This window comes from Chironomus tepperi, unplaced genomic scaffold (assembly GCF_022539635.2).
Source record: "Chironomus tepperi strain 1889 unplaced genomic scaffold, CSIRO-AGI_Ctep_v1 contig_445, whole genome shotgun sequence".
Lineage (NCBI taxonomy): Eukaryota > Metazoa > Arthropoda > Insecta > Diptera > Chironomidae > Chironomus > Chironomus tepperi.
Window position 1 is genome coordinate 5,538,100 of NW_027226567.1, and position 25,706 is coordinate 5,563,805.

A 25,706-nucleotide genomic window follows, 5' to 3' on the forward strand; every position below is an offset into this window, starting at 1 on the left:
ATGTTTTCTTGAAGATTCATACAAATTATACCATAACTAATAATGATCAATAAGAGATTACAGACCCAAATCAACAAAAACAAGTAAATAAGAATTTGAGCAAAAACCTTCAACATTAGAACCAGTGCTGCACAACATCATAGTATTAGTAGAATGTGTGAATGTATTGGTAGATTCTTGTAAACTCAATGTTTTGTTATTGTTGCAAACAAACGCTGAACGTTGCAAGCTGTATGTTCTTTGTTGAATGCTGTACCATCTGATTCCATTCTTCTTATTACCCAATTTCCATACACAAATTTACACACACAACATATACAAGCTTTGTTTTTATCCAGCCAGACGTGCTGGTTATTAAACTGTATTAATAAAATTTAGTCACTGCAAATTTAAAGTTCCTGAGATCTTCATTCGATATGATTCATAAGTCGCACGATTTTTATGGGAAATAATAACTGTAGCAAAGATGCAATGCATGATCTTAGTGACATTGATTCACCATTTATGGAAAGTTGTTCAGATTTCCGTGATTTAAACGAATGAATCGTGTAGAATAGAATATTGCAAGACGTAAACAAAGAGAGTTGAATGACACACGTGCTTTTTGTTGACAATTTATGCTATTGGAACTTCCAAACTCTCCACCAATCTAATAATGTACAGCGCATGACATGAAAAATTAATTTAAAAATTGGAAAAGTGGAAATTTTCATTTCATCCATTAACAGTCCATCGAAAGCTTTCAAAATGTTCAGACGTGTAATTTTGTGAGCTTCTTAAAATTTTTTCAGTATGGAAAATTTTAGGTGGAAATTTTTAAGTGTCGAAAAACGCAAAAAAGAAACAATTTTTTATACAAAAAATGTTGAAAAAGTGGATAAAAGTGTGAAAACTGTATCTTAATTCCTTAATTTACGCCTTTAATTTAGTGACGGGTAGAAATTTTTCATTTTTTATTTCATCATCATCAGCTCCACATCACTGAGTAAGCGCCATTTTTATTTTTTTTTTATATTCATATACTCGAAAGCTTTTCACTCATTTTCAGTGACTTGACAGGATGAAATTTGATATTTCATATTTTCTGATACATTATTAATTCAGTTCCGTTATGGGATTTTGTGGAGATAAAAAAAATTATTAAAATTTTTACTTTTCTTAGTTTTTTTTGATGAAAAATTGATATTTTTAGAAGAAGAAAAATCAATAAAAATTTTCACGAACATGGGCTATGCATTAAGATTATGTTGAAGGATTTTTTATGGGCTATATTGAGGACATTAGTATAAAAACATTTTTACGAACAAATTGAGAATTTATCTGCAATTTCACTCAAATTTCCTAAATTGATATTTATATCCTGCATGTGTAGCTAATGGAGACATGAAATTGTAGTCAGGATTATTTCATTTATAACCTTGAACTAATTGTCACAGACTTTTTCAATCAGTAAATTGAGATTTTCTAATTAATCAAATGATTTTAATTAAATTTGATCTTTCGATGATTGCCACCCAGACTTTAATTGTTTGGATAAAGGCGTCAGTAAATTCAGTTTGACTACATCGTAAATTCATATAATTATGCGTAATAAATACATAAAGCTTCTATTTATAATATTAATTAAATATTTGCAGTCATTATAATTAATTGAAAAGTTCTGGTAATGACGTCGCATAAAGTGTCTCAATCTTGATCCTTTTTGGCATAAATAGATTAAAAGTTTTCTTTCTTTATAGTCATCATCTATGATTTTCACAAATGTATCACAGCAACTTGAGACTTTTAACATGAATTAGCTTAAATATTCATCTAAAAGAAGACTTTGACTTCCTTCTAATTAACCTACATAATTAATACAATTTTCAAGCTTAATTTACAAAGACGTCGTAGAAATTTGATATAATTCATTTTCTAGGAAAATTTTACAATCTTGCGGAGCTTTATCTGCATTTTTTGTAGGAGAATGAGATCCGGAAGAATGCTTAATTATGTATAATGAAGCTTATTTTATCTCTCTGAGGAAGTAAATTAAAAGTAGAAATGGGAATTCAGTGTCTCATTTAAATTATGAATAAAAAGAATCAGACTTTTTAAAATGAGTGGGCTTTGGATTAATTGAAAATTCATGTAAATGTGTTTCGAGAGAGTTTACTGAATAGAGTTTATTAAAGTAGGATATTTTAGGATTTTAGCTTTGCTACAATTTCAATGAAATCTTCCAAAATGTTCAGAATGGCAACTAATATCAAATAAACTTAAATTCAGGTTATGTAATCCAAGATCCAGAGGATTATGAAACATTTTTATTGAACAATTCAAACATCCCAGACCTAATTTTCAAGTCTGAAATAACTTATATAATATGTAAAGGTTAGCTTCTTCTAGACAATGATAAGATTTAAGCTTAATTTTTCGAGTCTGGGTGAATTTTTAAATTACTGTCAAATTATAGAATTCCTCGAAATTATATCAAATTTTTAGACGTCATAAGCAACTAAACCCATACCAAAAAAAGATAAAAAGTCCTAGTCACGATTCCCAATTCAGGATTTGACATGAATCTAATAAAAAAACCACATAATTTAATTTGCACAGACTCAAAAATATTTAAATGAGGAAGTATGAAGATGATATGAATAAATCTGTACAACACATTGACGTAAGCTGTCATAAGCAACATACATACATTCTATTGATTCTCTCGGAAAAGAAGAGATTTATCTTATCAAGAAGCATTGATTTGAAAGTAATCATTGAATTGATGACACAGTTATTATTTATGAAATTTCATGATGAGAATTTATCCTACATGGCATAAATCCGGTCCATAAATGTTGTGGGATGAGTTGTAATACCAAATAATACGATATGTGTGTGATAATTCCATCACTTTCACATTTTCTGGCTCCCATCGTCGTCCCTCACATATTGTCCTCGCCTTTCAATGTCATTTCAATAAAATTCAATTGTTCTTAATTGTGTGCAACAAGTCAAGAGCTTTAATGGGATGGGAAAAAGAGTAATTCCTTTAATTCCAACAATGGAATGGTTTGGGCTTGTTGTTACAAGGAAAACCACATGTTGGAAACATTGTCACGTTGTGTATGGAAAATTTTATTAATTATTAATCAACTTCCATACTTCCATTTCTCTTCATGTACAGGAAAAGCATACTGGAATATAAAAAAAAAGTGGGGCGAAAACAAATTGGAAACAATAAAATTCTTATCAGCAATACAAAAATGCTTTAATTGTTAAGTGCGGTGAGTACGAGTCACAACATGTTGAGTTGCAGCTTGACTAAATTAATTTTTTTGTATATTCCACAGTCAGTGTCTATCAAAATAATACAAAAGAAGCATATTAGATAATTATTGAAGCTAATTTTAAACGCAATTTTAATAAAAATATCATAAAAAATTATGGCTGAGCAACAGAAACAATCATTATGTCCACGACTAATCGATTATTTGGCAATTGTTGGTGCAAGAAATATGCCAGCGCATCGAGCTAGTGGAACGAACAATAATCAACCACCCGTTCAGGTGAGCAATTTTGTTTTAATGCATTAAACATATTATCGGAGTTATTAAATTTGCGACGACAATTACATTAATGTCGTCGTCTACTTGTGCTATCATAAACTTTGGAACATATTACATCCCCTACCGTTTAGACAGCAAATTTTATTTCAAAAGTGTCAAAAAGAAGAATCGTAATTTTTTTTTGCTAGACTTTTTATTGATATGAAAAACATTTATGGCCCTTTTGGAAGTTCATTTGCCTGGTTTGAAATCTGCATACGTGCTGATTTGGGTGTTTAGCCTTTGCTTTTGAAATAAAAATGTAAACTTCGGTTATAGATCTTTAACGGCCTGTTTCACTAAAGGGGATTATCCTCGATTTCGGATTATCCACTTCAGTTTTTTGGAAAAATCTCCAACATTTTAAGAGTTTTCAAAAATATACTATGTGATACTTGTAGAACATACTTAAGCCTATATTTTCGTAAATTTGAAATTATGGGTTCTCAATTTTTGACAAATTTATCGCAATGATTCCGATAAATCTACTAGATTTGACTGAAAAATTGAATAATTAATACATGTTAAGGATCAACGAAATTCAAAATATGTAGAATTGTCACGGCTGATTCAGATTATTATAAACTAAAAACAAAATTAAAGAAACTCTTAAATTGCTTGAGATATTTCCAAATAACTGAAGTGGATAATCCGAAATCGAGGATAATCCACTTTAGTGAAACAGGCCGTAAGTTTTTGAATTTAATTCTTCATCTTAATTTCTATATTAACGTTCATTCGAGATTTGAATAATATTTATTGAACATAGTTGTAACCCCCTTTTGATGCAAAAGTTCAGTCTTTCGTTGAATTTCGAAGAATAAACCAAGAATAAACATAATTGTCAGTATTTCAATCTGTTTGGAGTTTCTAATTGTATTTACAATTACAAAAGCTTTATTGGAACCAATATAAGGTATTTCCAAGCATTGTTACTAACTATAATCGATAGAATAAATAAAACTCCAATTCTTGATCAATAAATCTAAACTTTTCCCCAGGTCAATGGAAACGATGTTTACAAAGAAGAGTTCAAGTTTATAATTCGATATCGTTTACTCAACTTGTTGATTCAAAGCTTCAAAATTTATTCGTGAACTTTAATTGAATTTTTGTCATGATTTATGGTTGAAAAACTAAACTAGAAAGTCAAAGAAACCTAAATGTCATGCAGATACACAAAAGTTATTGCTTTATACACAAAATTATACATTCTCCCACATTGTATACAAGCATAAAATGCTAGAAACAGCTGAATATATCATGTAATATCGATTTATGTGAAATAATTTAAGACATTGCATGGAATGTCGATTAATTTTATCCATTTTACGAACCATTAACGACCGCAGAAAAATCTTTCTCATCTGCGTTTGCCTTCGAGTTGTGTTCATAAATATTAAAGTTAATGATTTTCAAATTAATTGTTCTTAATGTTCATTATTCTTCTTAATTCTTGCTCTTTCCTTAATTTTGAGAAAAAAAAAAACTTTTTATCCAGCAACCAGCAATAAATTGAAATGTACAGAACATAATGATTACGATCCGAAAAAAGGTCCCAACGAGGGAAATAAAATGGCTTGTAAAAAAGCGACTATTCAAGAAAAAGTTTGAAACTTTTTGTTTGGGGATCATTCACTAATTTCGTGCATAGTAAAGGATTGGAATGATAATTTAATCTACAGTAAAATTTACCTTTATAGAGTAAAAGAGTTGAGATTCTGAAAATACATTTATTGACGTTATTTATGAACGTCCCTTTAGTAACCAGCATTTTGAAAAGGCTTAGTATCAAGAGGCTTTGTAAAATTCAATTTATGGCTGTTTGAATAAAAATTTGTTGAACAGAACATTTTTTAAGGTAACAAGCACGTAAAATTGAATTTGGCATAACATGAAGACAGTCCCTTATCGAAAGGTTTGTTATGGAACAGCTAACAAAACAAAATTCAGCATTAATTTTGGTCATTCTGAAAAGTTCTCAAAGTCATTTGCGTTGCAAAAACCCGTTCTGAATATTTAATGACCTATTAATACTTTGGGTCAGCTTTAGAAATAAACAAAGTCATCCATTAAGCTACACAAGAATATCAATAGCCAACATATAATCCTTTTTGTTGTTTCATGTCCTCGATATCTTCTACAATAATCATGCAATCAATCATAAATATTTCAATACCTTTTTTTTACAGATACCTGAACTTTTACGTCGATATCCTTCAACGGATCATCATGACTTTCCATTTCCGATTGATATGGTTTATTTTTGTCAGCCAGAAGGTTGTGTAACTGGCTCGAGACGTGGAACGAGTACGACCGCAATACGTGATGCCACATCATTTGTTTTCACATTGACTGATAAAGATTCGGGAAAGACACGATATGGAATATGTTTATCATTCTATCGACCTGTTGACAAAGTTTCATCATCGTCAGCAGCACCGACGGGATTACAAGGAAATCGAAAAACAAAATCATCTAATTTCCGGCGCGAATCATGGCGTAAAAGTATGGAGAAAAGTTCTGATTCTGCATTTTCAAGTGACCATAGAACAGTTGCAGATTCCGACCGCGAACCGGAACATCACTTAGCAACATCATCATATACAGCACCACGATTAGGCGTCATTGCACCTGATTCCGAATCAGAAATCGGAAGTTGCTCACCATCACCAAGAGCTTCACGAAAGCCAAAAGCTCGAAATCAATCGTTAACTTCACTCTGTATACTATCGCATCATCCATTCCTATCGACATTCCGCGAATGCTTATTCATATTAAAGAAGCTCATTGATGCATGTCACGATTCATCATCACCAAAACGTTCAAAACCAACTACTAGGTGAGAATATAAATAGAATTAAAGGAATTTGTTCATTACGTTCTTCATACTTCGTGAAATATTTGAGGAAATCCAATAAAAAAATTCCTTTTTTTCTACATTCACAGAGACTCAGTATGGTCGGTGTTAGCAGGTTTGGTTACAGATTCAGCCTCATCGATTGTAATTCATGATGTAAAGGAGATAGAAACGTGGATATTACGTTTATTGTCAGCACCCGTTCCTATACCAAACTCGACACGTATCGAGGTATGTTATAATCATAGTAGTATCAAGTGTCCCTTGTGATATCAAATGCCAATAACTCATTTTTCGATAAATTTATTTAAATTACAGGTGGAAGTGCTAAGTCCCACAGTACATGCACCCTTACTCTTTGCTTTACCCGACCACACACGATTCTCACTTGTTGATTTTCCACTTCATTTGCCTTTGGAATTGTTAGGTATGGATGAACTTAATATAACCGTGTAAATAGCATTATCATATTTCATCTCTTTCTCTTTTATATTTATATCCATAAACTTTACTCCATGGAAAGGTGTCGAAACATGTCTGAAAGTATTGACATTGATTTTATTAGAAAATAAAGTATTATTTGTATCACGTGATTACAATGCATTATCAATGAGCGTCATAGCATTTGTGACAATGATTTATCCGCTTGAATACATGTTTCCTGTTATACCATTGTTACCAACTTGTATGAGGTATGGAGGAAATGATTCCTTTTTTGGTTATTTATCGTTGCTCATTTGCTTAATCCACAAAATAATTTATTTTGATTATTTTTTTTCTATTCGCAGTTGTGCGGAGCAATTGCTGTTAGCACCAACGCCGTAAGCATTAATACATTACTATGCATCTCATGCGATTTGTCATAATTTTCTTGTTGTCGTTTACTTTAATGCCTACAGATTTGTTATCGGCGTTCCAGCTACGTTTTTAATGTACAAAAAGAATTTCAGGTGAGTTTTTTGAGGTTGGAATTTTTTAGGGAAATTGAAATTTTTTGGGGATGGAATGTTGTTCCTTATTAAAGTTCAGAAATGTGGTTAGTGCTGACATCCACAAATTTAAAATCTTCAAACCTTTTTCCTAAGATCTTCTTATTTTATCGGTCCCAAGAGCTTAATGTCATTCAAAATTAACCTTTATAGACTGCCAGATGATATATGGATGGTTGATTTAGACTCAAATAAATTGACACCAGCGAGAGTTGACTCTGATTTGCCACCATTACCCGAACCCGAAGCTACAATGCTAAAGAATCATTTGAAACAGGTAAGATCACTAAATGTTATTTGCTGTGCTTGTTAAACATTTAAAGTTACTTTCCTTCAAATTAACGCACAAATAAATTTTATATTATGGACATTGGATATTGGAGATTATTTATCATCTCAATCAATGACTCATTTGCCCCTCTTGTCTCTATTTTATCAATTGGATATGAATTCAAATGAATTTTTATTACTGTCAGTGTGTTCTATTCAATAATCACAAAGATATGTTTGAACAAACTTGTTTTATTATGATTCATAAAATGAGAACTTCTAAATGTGAATTTGACACGATAATACAAAACTCTTTTTTTTCTCATATTTCTTACATAACCTTTTATTTTCATTATTTTTATCAACATAATGGTTTCATTTTCATATCTCTATTTTTTCTTTCTATTTTTCTCCTATCTATCTATCATGTGCCTATTTTATAAACATATTAAAACTCTTGTGCTGCCAATACATATATTATTGAAATGTGTCGATGTGTGCCAAACAAAAATCTATATATTTTATATCTTATTTTGAACATCATTACATACAATTTATTGAAATTAATAATAATACAATACACAAAAAAATATGATAAAGGCTATGCAACTCATGGATACTGCTGGATCTGGTGTAAATATTTTACTTTAATTTCCTTCTACACAAAGTTCCTTTTTGCCTTACTTTCATTTTTTTTTATTGACCTTTTTTAAGAGTAAATCCTTTTTCTTCTCAAAGGGGTGTTAGATCTTTTGTTGTGATTAAAATGGTTTGGGTTAAGATACAAATATTTGGATAATCAAGTAGAAAATGCAAGTAGAATTCTTGTGGATAAATCAGAACTTTTGGGAAAATTGGTTATGTTTACATTCTCACATCAACATTTTAAAACTCAATTTTAACTTAATCTCATGCTTAATTGTTATTTAAACTCTTGCAAAGCAAATAAAAAGTGTGAGCAAAGCATATAACAGTTGATATCTCTTACAATTCATTATAATTAGTCTGTAAATTGAATAATTCTTAATTCAACAATGAGAAAAGTTTTGGAAAATTCAAATTTTATGTCTGTTGCCTATTATTTGGATAATTTAAGATTTTTTAAAGGATTTAGTTATGTAGGCGATAAAAGTACTCAAATTTCATTCTCAGAAATATTATTATCAACATCCGAATGATATTTATAACTAGTTAGATACTCAACCATCCCACATAACAACCATATTTCCACTATAAAGCCACAAAAACACTTACAGCAACGTCATTATGTTAAGCAGGTTCATAAAAAGTTTTTTTTTCTATTCTGTTATGTTATCACCACTTTAATCATAAGAAAGGATTTATTCACAATACGCAGGAGTTTGTTAAGCTATCAAGTACACTCCAGCGTCACATGAATTGATACCCCTTGTGCTGTATAGAAAAAAAGATTCAAGTTAAATAACTTTTTTAGTTACTTTCTTTCACTTTGATTACTTTTTGCATGCGCTTGTAGTTTATAGAAAAATGAGGAAAATTTGCATGACGACAACTGGAATTAAGTTCTTCCCCCCCTCCATTTTTCATTTAGTTTAAATCAGTTTTGTTCAAATCAACCAAAATAGCCTTGAGACTTCATTTTTTAGAAATGAAAAATGCCTGCACACTTAGAATAGATCCCACCATAGCTTTATGCTGAATATCAAATTTATTTTACTTAATTATTTTTATTAGAAATTTTTTCAAAGTAGCAGAGTTTAATGAAAATTTAATTAATTTGTACTCGATGCGGAATAATGGATTTTAATTAAATTTTCTTCTCATTCTCATTTTCTCATTTTTTTTTAATCATATTACAATAAAATATAAAAAAAGGCATTAAGTTCTATGACGGCAAGTACGGTTGCAGCAGCAAATCAACAACTTCTTCCATCTGCACGTGACAATCTTGGGAATATTACGGTTCAACAGTATGTGATGTTGTCTTACCAAGTCGTATCAAACTTGACATTTTTTAATTAATTATATTCATTATTGTATAACAGTCTTACCTTTCCCGGTTCCGCAAACTCTAGCCAACGAAATTCCTTTTCAAGCGCCTCAGGTGTATCAGTGAAACCATTAAGTAGTCCATCTACCCAACAACCACCAATTCAACAGAATAATATGATAATCTTTGGACATGATGTTGATTCCGTTGATGTCGCTACGAGAGTTGCAATGGTGAGTTTATCGCTGTACTATGTCAATATTAATTCTGGCTTTATGCTCATTCGTCAATATTTATTTAATACGAGTTGCGTCCTTTTGGCAATCAAAAATATATATTTGTTAAAATGTTCGACGACGCAAAAGTAATCACAAATAAATAGCAACAAAATGCGCCTTCTTCCTTACCAAAATAAATATACAGCTGAAATTAAATCATTATTTATTTAGGTACGCTTCTTTAATTCGCAAAACGTGTTGGCAAACTTTACGGAACATACGAGAACATTACGACTTTATCCACGACCAGTTGTTGCATTCCAAATCAATAGTTTTCTGAGGTCACGTCCGAGAGCATCAGCATTCCTAAATAGATTTGCAAGAACACAGGCAGTTGAATTTTTAGCTGAATGGAGGTAAATCTAGCATAAAACTTACTTCTTTTTGAACTTTTTTTTTTGATGTCAAATTTATTTATAGCTTAACGCCCACCAACTTGGCATTCTTACGTGTACAGACTGGAATGTTTGATCCATCCCAAGTGGGTGATAAGAGTAAATGGTTTGCACATACGTTGACACCAATAAGATTCTCGGTATGGGATGATGGATCGTCACTTAATGGTGCATTAAGAAGTCTAAAGCAGCATGAAAATCAACCAACTGATGAGAGTGGATCCGATTCAGAAGGTGCTGAAAGTACCTCATCCTCATATTCATCACTCTCTGATTTTGTATCGGAAATGGTCTCATCTGACTTATCGCCAAGCTTACAGGAGATTTATGGCGGAACTGCTTACCATCATCATGTGATAAATCAATCAGTGTCACTTGTCGATCCAAAACTTGTTTATCGACCACCAAGTAAATTGCAATATCCAGAAGGACATGAAGAAGTTGAGAAGATTGAAGAAGATTTTGAACGTCCGGACTCGGCCGCTTCATCATCCTCAAGTAGATCCGATTTAAGCTCACCAAGTTTTAATCGTGATTCCGAATTTGAGTTCAATCCAAAGACAAAAAGTGAGACACAAACAACGAGACAGACGGAGAAAGAAGAAGTTGGAAGCTTTGAATCGGAAAATTCAAGCTCAATAACCACAACTAAAACGACAATACATAAAGAAGGCGAAGCTCCAAAAAAGAGAGTAATTAGTCAATACGACATTGATGTCTTAACTTGTTTACTTGAGCATAATTTCTGTTTGCCATTACAGATTCCACCACCAATCAGTCCGAATTTTGCAAAACAACCGAGTGTGGGAAATGTCTTGGCACGTACATCATCGTCTGGCTCAACAAGTTCACATCCATCGTTAGGTTCGGCGAATTCACAAAGACAAAGTTCACAGTCATCATTATTTGAACAATTTGCGTCACAAGCGAAGGAACTTGTAAAAGAAACAACACGTCAGAGCAGCCAGGATGGATTATTAGCCCATGTTGATAAGGTATTTTATTAGTGACTATATATATACATGTTTTTAATGTCTTAAAAATATCAAAAAAACCAAAACAAAAAACTTTTCATGTTCAGATAAAAGAACAAGCGAAACATGTTGTGGAAGAGGAAGTAAAGCTTTTGGCTCCTCTTGAGCAGGTTCGTTTCACGAGTTTTAGACTCTCCATCTCACTTAAAAATTCAATTTTTTTATCTTATTCATTTGATCATGACGCAAGCAATGCATAGATATAAAATAGAAGACAAAATTTAGATAAATCAATTTTATGTTCTGTAAAATAGAGGTTCCACGTGCCTAACATCACACATAATCATATTTTTTTAGACATATCACTCTTGAGACTTTATTGGAACCTTTATTTGCCTATTTCATTTTTCAAAGGAAAGATGTCACAAAATATATATTGATTAATATTAAAGCTTTTGATCTCAAATTTCTTAGAGATGTTTGTCTTTATTTTGTCAAGCTTAAAAAGAATCATGTTAGATACACAGGCTTGATTTAGTTAATTTTTTTATTTACTCTTTATTGCTAACACTTTCTGCTTTCATTAAATTGTCAAGTATTGAATAAATTATGTTTTAATATGATTACAGCTTACGCTGCAAGCAAAGAAACAGGCAGAAGAGGCGTCAAAGAAGGCGTTGGAAGCATCAAAGCAGGCAGCAGGTGTGAGCAAAAATACTTTTGAAGATTTAACGTATGTCGGTAAATCAACCTTAGGTGATTTGACAAAAACAGCTAAAGAAGCTGCAAAGAAAGGACTTGTTAAGAGTGAACCAGGCACAGCTCAATCATCGCCTCCGTCTTCAGCCATTCAACCAGCCGGAAAAGATTTCTTTTCGTCTATTAGTAGTGACATGAATTCACTTGCACAATCGACCACTTCAATGTTTTCGGGAATTTCTGGATTGTTTGGTGATAAAAGTAAGCAAAAACAACAACAACCAATGTATCAGGCTCAACAGAAGCCTAGGGAGCAAGGAAAGACAATTTCCTTTGATCCCTTCCCGGGAAGAAAGGGACTTGCGCCTAGTTTAATAAAGCATTCAAGTCCCAAGCAGACTCAGGAAGAAATTCAAAGACTCCAAAATGCTGAACGATCATCAAGCAATTCAGAAAATCAGGCATTCCTGAGGGATGTCATTATGCAAGTGTTGGCTGGTGAGGGCGTCGGTTGGCTTAAATTCAATCGACTTAAAAAGCTTATGGAAGATGAATCATATCGTATATTTGTTTTGGGTAAATTAAATAAAACTTTGGACCGTAAAATTGCACCTGATGATCATATCGATGACATTGTAAGTTCCATCCTTCAATTTAAAATTCTATTCAGGATATTCAAATAACTTTATTTTTTCAATTACAGTGCATACCAAAGCATGTTTGGAAAGGTATTTTAAAATGTTTGCAAGCTGTTACAATCGGATTGGAACAGACTTATGCTAACTTTGGTTTGGGCGGTATGGCAAGTGTATTTTCGATGATGGAAATAGCCCATACGCATTATTGGACAAAGAATCTAAATGATGGCAGTGATTTATCAACAAGTCTTCTCTCGAGTCAATCAGTAAGTCCATCAGGGAGTAGAGAGAACTTGAAGTCATCGCCACAAAGTCCAACTGCTCCAAGTTCGAGAAAAAATTCATTTAATGATCAAAATTCTCGACGTCCATCGGAATATGAGCAATCATCGGATTCTCATACTCAATCGACTAGTGATATGTTTAAGGATATGTTGGCACAGAAGCGGAATGTCCTGATGAGTAAACTGACTTCATTTGAATCAGATGCATTGTCAACAGCTAGTGATGTGTTGCCGTTACAATCTGGCTCGTCTGTTCAAATACCATCAATATCATGTCGTTCAACAGTCTCGGATACGGAATATGAGAATGTGCCAAAGCAATCAATATCATCACTATCGAAAAATCGTTCGGGAAGCATATTTTCGGGTAAATCATCATTAAGTGCCGGATTTAGATATACCGGTGGTCATTTAATTAATACATCTACTTCACCATCACCAGAGCAACCAAGACAATACATTTTTGAGGGACTGCTGGGAAAGGATCGGTCACAGCTGTGGGATCAAATGGTAAGGTCCTCAATACTTGTTGATAAACTCTTACTGATCAATTCTTTATTCTGCAGCAATTCTGGGAAGATGCATTTCTCGATGCAGTTAGTCAGGAACGTGATTTGATAGGAATGGATCAAGGTCCAAGCGAAATGATGGAACGTTACAAGACATTGAGTGATAGCGAGAAGAAAAGGTTGGAACACGATGAGGATCGATTATTAAGCACTATGCTGTATAATCTCATAGCAGAACTAGTAATGTTGAATGTAAAGAAGGAAGAAATAAGAAGAAAATGTCGAAGACTTCTTGGAAAGAGTCATATCGGCTTAGTTTATGCTCAAGAAGTTAACCAATTATTGGACCAAATTAATAATCTCGTAAGTTTGCAGTCCATTTGGAACTAGACACTGAACTAATCAATTTTACTATTTAGAATGGCAATGACATCGACCTAAAACCACTACAGAGTCGATTACTTCATCGTCATAGCTTCTCTGTGCATCAAGGGGTCGACATATCAGGACCTCTTAGATTCATGGAAGTACGTGACGATGGTCTAATTTTGAGATCTGTCAACGGTGCAATTGTGGAAAGATGGTGGTTTGAAAGATTAGTAAGTATAATTTTGGAACTTCTTATTCTTTTTTGTTCTGGATCTAATCAATCAACATTTATGCAGGTTAACATGACGTATTCACCAAAAACTAAAGTGTTGTGCTTATGGCGTAGAAATAATGAGCAAACACAACTTCACAAGTATTATACAAGAAAATGTAAAGAGCTTTATAATTGTATTAAGGAAGCTATGGAAAGAAGTGGAAGTAATGCTGGTTCAGCACCTGAATTGGGTAAGTTGGGAATATTTACTCCTTATTGACATTAAATGTCTAATGTATTATATTCCCAGGTGGAGAATTTCCAGTTCAAGACTGTACCACAGGCGAAGGTGGATTGCTTCAAGTATGCTTAGAAGGTGTCGGATTATTGTTCGCAACCAGTAAGGTAATGTACAAAAATTTTCTTCTCCTCTTGCTATTCACTTCTTCCTTTAAAAAATTTGATGTATTTTCAATATAATATATTTAACCATTTTAATTAATGAGAATTGCACTAATTAACAGAATTTTATTCGACATTCTTTCAAGTTCTGTTAATTACGTTGGTCGATATTGATGATATGAGAATATATATATTTTTTGTGAATTTTGTATTGGAAAGTTCGATTGAGTATTTATTTTTGATTTTCTGATGGTAAAAATTTTTGCAAGATTTAGTAAGGAAATAAGCTCCTGGAGTTTGTAATGTAAAATGGCACATGTAGTCTAAATGGTAGAGCGTTGGTCTTGCGTGTCAAAGGTCCTGGGTTCAATCCCAGGTCAAGTCTGAATTTCGAAACTCTTCTTCCATTTTGTAGTTCTAGTTAAGAAGCTCAGTTGATGTGTTTGGTGCATTTTTGGGTCTTTGGCACATAATGTGTCTCCAATACTAAGTATATTTACAAGGATGTACTAGTTCTGGATGATATTCTTGATGATTCTTACACATATGAACTGTAACTAATTACATTTCTGGATACATCCGGTTTCACGATACATTCCCAAACCTTTGCAAAAGACAAAGCATTTAGGTGGTTCGAGTTCAACAGATACAATAGAATCATTGAGAAAAGTTCTCAGAACCAAATCTGTGTGTAGAAGTCTGATAAAGCAATAAAGCTACTAACTTTGCCGCCCTAAAGCCTAATCTTTCCATAGAAAATTAGTCCAACTATCTCACGGTTGATTATCAAAAACCAAAAGCACCAGTACATGCATTGTCACTAGTTTCGCATGTTAAATGAAGCCCAAAATCAATTATTATCATTCTATAGAAATTAAGCAAGCCTTAAAAGTCTATTCACGCAAATTTATCCGCAATGACATTCAAATATTGATTCTATAGCAACAAAACATTAAAAGCTATAAGCACAGAAACCACATAGAATTCAGGTCAAAATCTTGCAAAACTTTTTCCTGACTACTTTGATCATGATTTATCGTTTCAATGGAAAGCAAAATAAAACAATAAAAACAAGCAAAATAATTCACAAAAAATAGAAATGAAAAAAGTTCAGAGAAAATCCATTTTTTCTTCCAATTTTTCTTTATTCTTTATATATTTTTTAATTCTTCTTTATACTCAAAACTGCTTCATGAATCAATAATGTTGCAATAATTCTATATGCAACACAACAAATTGTTATGGCTACGTTTCAAATTTCATGAATCAAATACATGAAGATATCTTCTTTGTTGAATATATTTTGTTGAGAAATGGACAAGGACTATCTCAATGCAATTTTAGATATTTCTCTATCGATGATGAGTTTTATTATTATGATTACTGACGGTATAGATATATACTTTTTATTAAATTAATGACAAAGATAGCAAAAAAATCATTTTTTTGAGTTTTATTTTAAGTTTTTTTGGTTTTGGAATCTTCAAAATGCAACAACAATAAAGTACGTGGCCATAGATCACAAATACGATTCCTTTTACCCTATTTCCATTCTAATTATCAAAGCGATAAACATATGCTACTTAAAATACAAAATGAATTCTTGACAATGACAAAGATGGGAAAGTGATTGATGCATTTCTGTTCCTTTGATGTAGTCGTTGAATGCTCATAGTTGTAAATTGACTTTTGAATCCTTTTGGATCGAATAATAATTTCATCAATCAAAATTGAAAAGTATTGAATTTCAAAAGATTTCTCCTTAACTTGAAATCAAAGACTTCCATCTCCTTTAACACCAATCAGTCCCTTACTCATCTTCGTCATTGCTCGGTCAGCAAACATGCCAAATTACTATACATTACCTAATAATAATGAATATATTTATGTTTAATCTTAAGATAAGATGATAATAATGATAAGACTTAATATATTTACATCTATGCATGATTATTTTTCAACAATCTCTATTTTATAATCTTCAATATCTCATTTTAATATTTTTCTATTATATATTAAGTTACTTCCTTTACTTTCTTTTGATTTTTATTTTCTATTACTTTCAATATTATCTGACTTATAATCTTTTATTATTATTAACATTTATCTGCAAACGTTTTGGGATGTTTTATGCAATATTTTAGAGTAAATCTTGGAGTACACATCAATTTTCTTTAAAGTTTGAAAGCTTAAAGTCTAAGCTTTTATCTTAATGGAGTTGAATTGACTTGCCCTTGGTGATACGATTTAAGAAGGCTCCGAGACGGAACTTTAAAGGCTACGCTGAACTAATTTTAATATCATCAAAAGGAAGTTGTCTCCGTGCAATATTCCTAAGACTAATAAAATAGCTTTTCGAAGCCTTAAAAGCTCCATGGCAAAGTCTTGTTCTTTTGTGTCGCCTGGATCGAGGAGAGAGAGAAAGTCTGGGATTATTTGTTTAAGCAGTCGAAAGCAAAAATTGAATATTACTTTGATTTTGTATATAAAAGTCAACTAGAAGTGAATCGACTCCGTACATGTAAAACTCGAGCTTCACAATAGTCAATGTGTTAACAAGCAACGATATTCATATTCAAGCTGAAGCCCTCAAATCCTATTTTTAGGGTTAATTATCTCATTGAAAAATTGATGACTATACTTAATGGGTAAATTTGTTCGAAAGCACTTCTAAATTTGCTTTCGAAGTTGGTGTTGATGACTTTATTTAAGGGTTAATTATCTTTTTAAGGGTTATTGCAAATTTACTCATTTTGAATGAATTGTTAGTCTGAAATATTATGTCAGAAACAGCATAAAATCAATACAATTATAATATTGTAATACATGCTCAACTAAGTTCCATCTTGCATAAAACATCCCAAAAAAATCTTCTTAAAATTTTATTCTCAAATTTTTCTCAACAAAGTCTTTTAAAAAAATTCACAAAAACTTAACAACCGCAATATAAAGCATAATGCGTCGAGAGATTATGATTTCTTGTGTTATTGTACTTTCACTTGTAATATCCATAAAGTTTAAATTCTCATCAAGAAAAAAAAATAAAGCATTAATTAAATTAAAATTCTTCTTTCTTTGCATATTTTAATTATACTTACTTTTCACATATAAACGTATATACAACAATAAAATAAATAATTTTAATCCTATATAATCTCTTTTGTGATGATCTCGCATGATTTTGTGAATGATGAATATATGATTTTTATGAGTAAAATAAGATGAACAACTAATGATATATTTGACTCTTTTTTTTCTGTTTTATTGTTCTTCTTATTGAGGATAAGAATCTTTTAAGTTTAAATTATGACATTTAAGTTTAATTTTGTTTACCTTTTGGTTTTCTTTAATTGATTTTATAAAGTCCTATGGGTGGAAAATCTTTAAATCACAGCCACAAGACTGTTTAAATATATTGGAATAGCGAAAATTTGCCTTATTATAGGATTTTTAAGGAAATAATGCCCAGTTAATAACTAGACTTACTAGTTATGGGTCGACCATTTTCTCCGGAACGTTCCATAAAATTTGTCAATAATCAACTTTAAGCCTTGTTATTAAGTAGACATTATATTAGATTGTCCTCTCGTCCCGTGTTTGTTAAGATAGGATATTAACAAACTGACAGTGACTAGTTAGAATACAGCAGAGTCGATGACGAGCATTTATATAGGGTTTCTTGACCAAATATAGGGTTTTGACAAATTAATAATATCGAGATGGAGACTGCGAGGGAATTCTTCGGAGTCTCCGTTTCGACCTATCTTGAGATCGAGTCTCAAGTCTCAGCCTCAAACTCGAGAACCTTTATATACATATTCTCTAAGTTTTTCATGATTTCTAGTCGTGCCAAGTAATCCAACACACCCTAGCTTGAAGTCGACTCGAAGATTTTATGGAGTTTACCCCTCCTCAAGACTAATAAAATGGATTTAAAACTTAGAAGAGTTTCAACTTTTCAAATTAGATAATAACTTTTTATTTTCTAATATTTCAAAGGAAAAAAGTCCCTTGGAAGAGCATATCTTGAGAAATTTTCACAAATATCTTAATTCTGAGAATCTAGACTTTTAGCATATAATTTTGTTCAAATTAGACAAAATATCCGATTTAGATTCGAAAATAACAATTAAAGATTTCCCACCCATAGAAAGAATCCACCAGAGACTTTTATTTTAATTAAATTTTAATTTAATTTATGTTTATTGAAATGATTAAGACTTTAAAATAAAAATTCGTGAGATGGTCCTTGTGTTCTGTTGCTTTTTATATGATACGTTAATGACATATTGATGATGAATTATAAAACCAATGATGATAATTGATGAAAAAATAACGATAAATCTTGTTATTTATAATTTCTTATAAATCTTTCTTTCTTAAATTTATTATTTTAAATTAGATAAAAAAAAAAAAAAACAAAAAAAAAATGTGAAAAATTCTAAGAGTAAAAATTTTTCTAAACAAAAACTCTTCTTCATTTTATTCTCTTCTCTCTCTTTTATCCCCAATAAAAAATATATCGCGCGGATCGCTGCGACGACATCAAATTACAATAATAAAAAATTCGAATAATACACCTTCTCTGTGTGTATGGATTGGACTATCAAAAAAATTAAAAAAAAAAATGAAATTTCAAAAAAAATCTTCAAAAATCGTGAAAATTTAAAACAAAAAAATTGAAAAAAACTTAAATTTCGATATATGAAAAAAATTGCAGGATTTCGAGGTATAGAAATTCACTATCATGTTAATTTCCTTAAAATTTTTATATAAATATATAGTTAACAAAAATATGTACACTAAACTAGTTAATTTTTTTTACTACACGATATATATTATTGATATATATTTACGTTTTACGTTTTACACTTCTGCATCACAACTATATATATTATATATATGAATAATTGAATTGTTTTTTTAATTATATTTTTTAATTTCCAATTTTTGTTTTTGATTTTTCATTTTTATTATTGAGTTTTCTGTATTTAGATGAAAGTTCTCTTTCTGTTATTAGTTGTACAAAAAAAATTAAGTTAATTAAAGTATATCAGTGAATTTTAGAGAGACACTCTTGGTGCATTTTTGTGAAATCATACGCGATAGTTTATGTTCACTTACTTAGCAATTCTTGAAGCTTAAGTTGAGATTGTTATCGATCATGATAACAGCAATATATGTTGTTTCGTGCTTTTAGTTTCTTAATTAAATAGTATGCTTTGTTAGCAATTGGGTTGAGGAGTCGTTTGAACTTTTGGGGTCATTTTTAAATGATATTCTCGATTAGAACAATACGACGAATCCTATTTTTCGCTGCAAATATGGATTTAAATCAGTCGTAACGATGAGATAGCGATGCTCTAGTGATCAAGTTGTACTGTTCGAGATTAACATATTTAGAATGGATTTGTCAAACAATTCTCTTTAAAAACAAATCACTGTCGTTCAAATTCTTTCTTTAGTCTTTAGAGATTCTCAATTTAAATATATATTAAAAGCCATTGAGTTTAACTTGGTAGCTATCTCGGAAGGAACAATTTCTTTTAATCTAACTGATAATAGCAGATCCCAAATGAGACTTGAACCCTTATCCTACGATTTCTAATCAAATGCTCATAACATTGTTCTATCGTAGGTTGTTTGAATATAGAGCGAAATGCAATGTATAAACAGTATATCTTTTGAATCCTTCCTACTTTTGCATTCTCAATGATATACCGTTGATATGTAGGTCATTGTAGGAATAATAAATTCATGGAGATTCATATTCTCATAGAATATAACATGTATTGTTGAGCTTATTTGTTCAAACTTTATTGCAACTAATGTTCTCACAACATAATACGAGTGGGACTCGAACCCACGACTATTAAATTGCATATCAAGTGTTCTTGTCTACTGAGCTACCGTGGGTTGATAGAGAATTTAGCACAATGCTTATTTAAACTTTATTCTCTAAACAATGCAAATTGCGAAGCTTTTTTAGTTGAATTGGATCAAGGCATCATCTGAATTATGAACATTTGATTAATCTTATTATAAATTAAATCACTAATTCGATTGAGCAGTTTTGCTAATTTTCTTCAAAGAAATTTAATCAATCTTAACTTTAAATTCAATTTTAAATTCTTCAATCTTAACCTTAAAATCAAATTAAACTTAAACGAACAAACTGGTCTTGTTATGAATAGCAAAAATGCGCCATGTTTACCGTCAAACGGTAACATCATTTCTAGTTTTAGCTAAAATTAACTTGAATATGAAAAAAATACAAAAAACTTTTCTATTTTAGTGCTTTAGAACATTTTGTTATTAGTTCCTTTATGATTATCTTTTTTACAAAAAAAAAAAAAAAAATTAGCGAAAAATTTCATAATTTGTAGTGAATTTATATCTACTGTTAATAGAACTGATTATTCTTTGTTAATATCTGCAAAAAGAATACTGAGTTTGAGTTTATCTAGATTTTAAATTAAATGAAAATCAAATTTCACACAAAATTTTATTAAACTTTTTTTATTTTTGAACTAGAATTTTCAAATTAGATGACAAAAGATGGACATGGCAATATCCATCTCTATATTTCTACTTATGATTTGTAGTTCCTTCAAAATTTTTAAATCGCATGTTTTCAAAAAAATAATAAATAAATATGAATCAGACTTGTACAATAATTAAAATTGGCTCTTAAAGAAATCCTTTTTTGGCTCGCTTTGCACTCGAGCAGGACAGATGAAAAAAAAAAATAATCAAACCAAAGATGAGAAAAAAAAATAATCATTTAGTTCCTTTTTTACCATCTCACGAGTTATGAGTAAACGATTAATGAGTTGAGATTATCAATTTTTTAATTTAATTTAATTTTTATAATTTTTGGATTTTTAATATTCTTAATGAAGGTCGTTCATTTATGATGTCTATGGGGTCGATTGATCGCTTATTCCCCATTCAATCCAGAGTTGTCCATACTGTGTGCACCGCAACATGAGTGTAATGTCACAATTTGTTTGAAACGACATGAACGTCGTGTGTGGTTTCGATCATGGTTTCCCGCAGTGCAAAACATTTTGAACATCACTGGCTTAGTCTTATAGGGTAGTGTAGTTCAGACTTGTTTGTGACACGAAACACCTTTGTGGTTAGTCAAACTAGTGTGTCACGACACACCTTTGTGGTAAGCCACACTAGTGTGTCACGACACACATTTGTGGTGAATCACACTAGTGTGTCGCGACACACAGCTTGGACAACACAATAAAAGGATGACTTTTACAGTTAGTAACTGCGGAAACTTAACCTTTAAATCTAAAGATATTAATTATCCCCAGACATCATAAGTAAACGACACCTAATGAGCTTTAGTTTTATAATTTTCCTTATTTCCAATTTTATTTTTCATAAATTTTTCTTTGGCTTTTTTTTTTTAAAATCACTTTTGAGAGTTGCATGACGTGCAAATTAACACACAGCAATAAATACACCTGCTTTATTTAAATGAATTGCTTTTAGTTTTCGCAAATGTATGGCTTTTTATAGACACAAATATGCTTGCTTGCTTACAATCACTGACTCTTTATTGTTTTTGTTTATTTGGTATCTTGGGTATATTTAGTCTACTGAATAGAATTTCTAATTGTTTAAAATACACAATAGTTTTTAGTAGTTTAGTCTTTTAGAGAAATTTTGTATCACGAAAAATGCTTTAAATGTTGAAAATTTTCTCACATTTCTCTTTAATTTTTTTCTTCCCTTTCATTTTTCCACAACAATAGTTCTTTGTAAGATTAGATCACATAAGGAAATGCTTCACGAAAAATGGAGTCTTTATATTGGAAGAATTCAGTGAGTAAAAGTTTATCTTTTTTCTAAGCTTAATAAGGATTTTGAATTACAGAAAAGTTTATATTGAAGGATTTTATTCTGAAATTTAAGGATATCAGTTTATTCTTGGGTTACAGATTTGTTCAATTTAAAGAAAATTCAACTTGTTTCTCTCTGTCTGTCTTGTCGATTTCCCAGTATACTATGTTCTTTGCTCTTTCCTTTTGATTTCTTTCTAAATCTTTCTACGATTGGAATCAAATTTCAAGGTTTATTTGTGAAATTTCTTAAAAAAGTTCTACAAAGTAAACATTACCAGTGAAATGTAAAGCTCATTGGAGCCTACACATGGCTCGGTACCCCAGATTCTATAATCTGTATTACGAGCGAAATCTTAATCTGTAAAGATTTATGGAAGATCAAAGTCAAGTCGTTAACAAAATATCGTTCGGGAATTTGATAGAACGAGCATCTCGACTGACATAAATAAAGAAGATTCCGCCTAGAAGCTTTCAAAGCTTTGCTAAAGCTCTTTTATTAAAATTAAATAGAAAACATGTCTATTTTGCAGCCATTTGGATATCATACGGAGACGGCTTTTATTTGGGGTTAATAAAATTTCTTTCGCGAAGTCTTAAAAAGGAATCAACATTTATTATACTTAATATTATTCAAACTAATCAATTTACTTTCTAATTTCAGATCCAAAAACTCGCCAAATAACACAAAGGAAATTCAAGTCTCCTTTGGTAAATTTTTGAAATTAATCCTTTGTATTTATTCTTTTTTGTGTAGTCCTAGAATTTTATTCTTGCCTCTAAAATAGTGAATGTTTTAGTCACTTGGATATTATTTTATTTAATCTTTTTTAAACTTTTATACTTTTTTCTTAACAAAACTAAAGTCAATTGGAATTGAAAATTCAAAAGAATCACAATTTGTAAATAGAAATTGGAAAGCTAATTTTAAGATAAAGGAATGCCAATTTTTGTGGCATGAAACCTTTTTTTAGTCAACTTGACTTGAAAAAATCTAGTTTGAAAAATTTATTAGGCACAAATATCCAGAAAAAAAGTTTTTATTTAGTTCCTCAATATTTAGACAGTTCAGCAATTTCTAATAAATTAATATCTTCAATTTAGGGATACCATGTTGCTTTAAGTCTACAAAGAATGTTTGCGATACGTTTAGCATATTTATTAAATCAACGCTAGGTCACAATTAAGTCTAGACAAAATATAAAAATAATTTTTCAATCTTTTGCATGAACGAGAACCGACCAGAAACTTAATAGAAATATCTATATATAAAAAATATTGTAAATGTGTGTCTATGTGTCCTTATTTATGTAAGTTTTATTTTCTTTAATTTTATTTTTATTGCAAAATTTTTTTCTTCTTTTTCACTTTTAAATTCTCATCTGTCTTTCAATTCTACATCCTATATCCTTTGCTTTTATCGTCTGTTTGTGTGTATTGAGTGTGACTTTATCAAGAAGAGTTGCAAAACAAGCACTTGCCACAGATGAAAACCATACAATTTCTTGATAATTTGTATGGATTTGTGAGAAAACCATACAAATTTTTAATTAATTGTACGGTTTTTGCCTGTTTTGCAACTCTGATATCAAGTGGACAGCAAACTGTCGTGAGGGATTGATCACAAATTCGTCGCCCCTTTTCTTGATTAGACGTCATTTGTGAACAAACCCTCAACATTTGACCTACAAAATAAAAACCCTAAACCAAATATGAATCTGACACAATATCCTTACTCTACAGGCGGACCAAATTTGTTATTCGGTTTTGTGTGTGTTCTCATATGTGGCTGCTGGATCGGATGGTAAAAAAGTTATAGCTTCACCACATATGCATCATAAGCAACAGCCTCAAGTACAACAATATCAACCAGCAAAAGTTCAACAGACTCAACACTTGCCACAACAAACAACACCAAAATTACAAACGATTATTAGTAAACCAAATCAATCACAGCCACAACAGCAACAACAAATTATTCAAAAACCTATACAAGTTCCATTAAAACAAGCGGGACAGCCAGTTCCTGTAAAAGCAGAAACAGTTCAACCACCAACTCAACAACCTCCAAAACTTCCTGCCGTTCCTGCAAGGAGAAGCTCGTCTACAACAACGTCGCCATCAAGTGATCCTCCAAAAATTAAAGCTCCTCAATTAGCTGAGTCATCAAAGAGGGCACAATCCGTATCAATAACTCGAGCACCACCACCAATACCAGCAAGAACTGGCTCGATATCGTATCCGAATGTTCAGCCAGCAGTTACATCTTCATCATCACAACAGCAAGTTCGTCCTGTGAGACGACAAAATACATTAAGTTCTACTATGCCACCTGTCATACCACAAGCTGCACCTGAATTTTACATACCACAGAGACGTGGTTCTATAACACGACAACAAAGTTCCGCTGCAACATTAGCATCACAGACACCGAAACCAACAAAATAAATAGTTTAACTTCTTCCTACGACAAAATCATTTATTTCAGTTCAAAACATGCCTTTAAGCCACCAGAAAAACAGTTATTATGTCTACAATACCTAGTTCACAAGCTTTAAAAAACAGTTTTAATTGAATCTAACTAATCATAGCAAGAATAGTGAGAATTATGGCTAATTTTGAGTTAATAAGGAGCAGTCTATTGATTAAGTTATAGTTAAACCACAAAAGATGCAGCTCCACGAATGTGAAGGGATCTAAGGATGAAAAATATATTGATTTTTAGATTTGAATCTGGAATTATGTTCTTGGCTGTGTTTATGATCATTTATGGGTTTTATTTGGTTTGACTTAACTTTTGGTATGTTTTTGGAAATTCAAAATTAGGAAGCAGTTGTCCATTGTTTTGTTTGTATGTAGTCAGATGCTGTATAAAGAACAGATTCTTGATATTTAGTTTCAAATCTTGTCTAACCTCAAAATTATTTTGAAATACAAATATAAATTTTAGAAAAATAAGCAATCGCAAATGATCACATAGTCAAGAATCTAATTTCAGAAGTTTACCAAAGAATACTTTAAACATATAAAAATCTATCGAAAATGCTATAAAAATATAAAAAAAACTATGCTTTTATGAAAAGAATAAAATTTTATCTCAGAAATTGATAATGAACTAGCTAAAAATGAATGTATCACGGAATTACCGAACACAAAAAATAAGTAAGATGAGTTTCAGTTAAATAATAAAAAATTTAGCTGCAGGATAATCAAATGTTAGAAGTGAGGATATCAGAAATATAACAAATAATTGTTAATGAAATGCGATAAAGACAAACAATAAAAGAAAAATGAAAATGATTAAAAACCAGTAAGCATTGTTTTTTTATTTAGTTTACAAAACCGTACAAATGTTAAAAAATTCTCAAATTTGTATGGTTTTCAATCAGTAAAAATAAGTCAAAAAG

The 25,706-nt window shown here is 31.0% G+C and overlaps 1 protein-coding gene across 8 annotated transcripts; it reads left to right on the forward strand.

Annotated features, from left to right (window-relative positions):
• The first annotated feature begins 715 nt into the window (after positions 1–715).
• Rab3-GEF (Rab3 GDP-GTP exchange factor) lies at positions 716–25,613 on the forward strand. Of its 8 annotated transcripts, XM_070650084.1 has the most exons (27): positions 716–985; positions 3,167–3,266; positions 3,333–3,548; positions 5,780–6,429; positions 6,537–6,678; positions 6,766–6,874; positions 6,971–7,139; positions 7,236–7,268; positions 7,347–7,397; positions 7,590–7,713; positions 8,307–8,339; positions 9,561–9,664; positions 9,731–9,908; positions 10,125–10,309; positions 10,374–11,040; positions 11,110–11,343; positions 11,430–11,492; positions 11,952–12,656; positions 12,725–13,310; positions 13,386–13,453; positions 13,510–13,815; positions 13,872–14,051; positions 14,118–14,286; positions 14,346–14,440; positions 22,213–22,282; positions 22,964–23,010; positions 24,043–25,613. In XM_070650084.1, the coding sequence occupies exons 3-27, from the start codon at positions 3,426–3,428 to the stop codon at positions 24,745–24,747; spliced, it is 5,796 nt and encodes a 1,931-aa protein (XP_070506185.1). In that variant the 5' UTR covers positions 716–985; positions 3,167–3,266; positions 3,333–3,425; the 3' UTR covers positions 24,748–25,613. The 8 variants fall into 8 exon arrangements, with proteins under 8 accessions (XP_070506185.1, XP_070506184.1, XP_070506177.1 ...); XM_070650083.1 differs by having other exon boundaries at positions 12,725–13,453; XM_070650076.1 differs by having other exon boundaries at positions 10,374–11,343; positions 12,725–13,453.
• Positions 25,614–25,706: the final 93 nt, after the last annotated feature.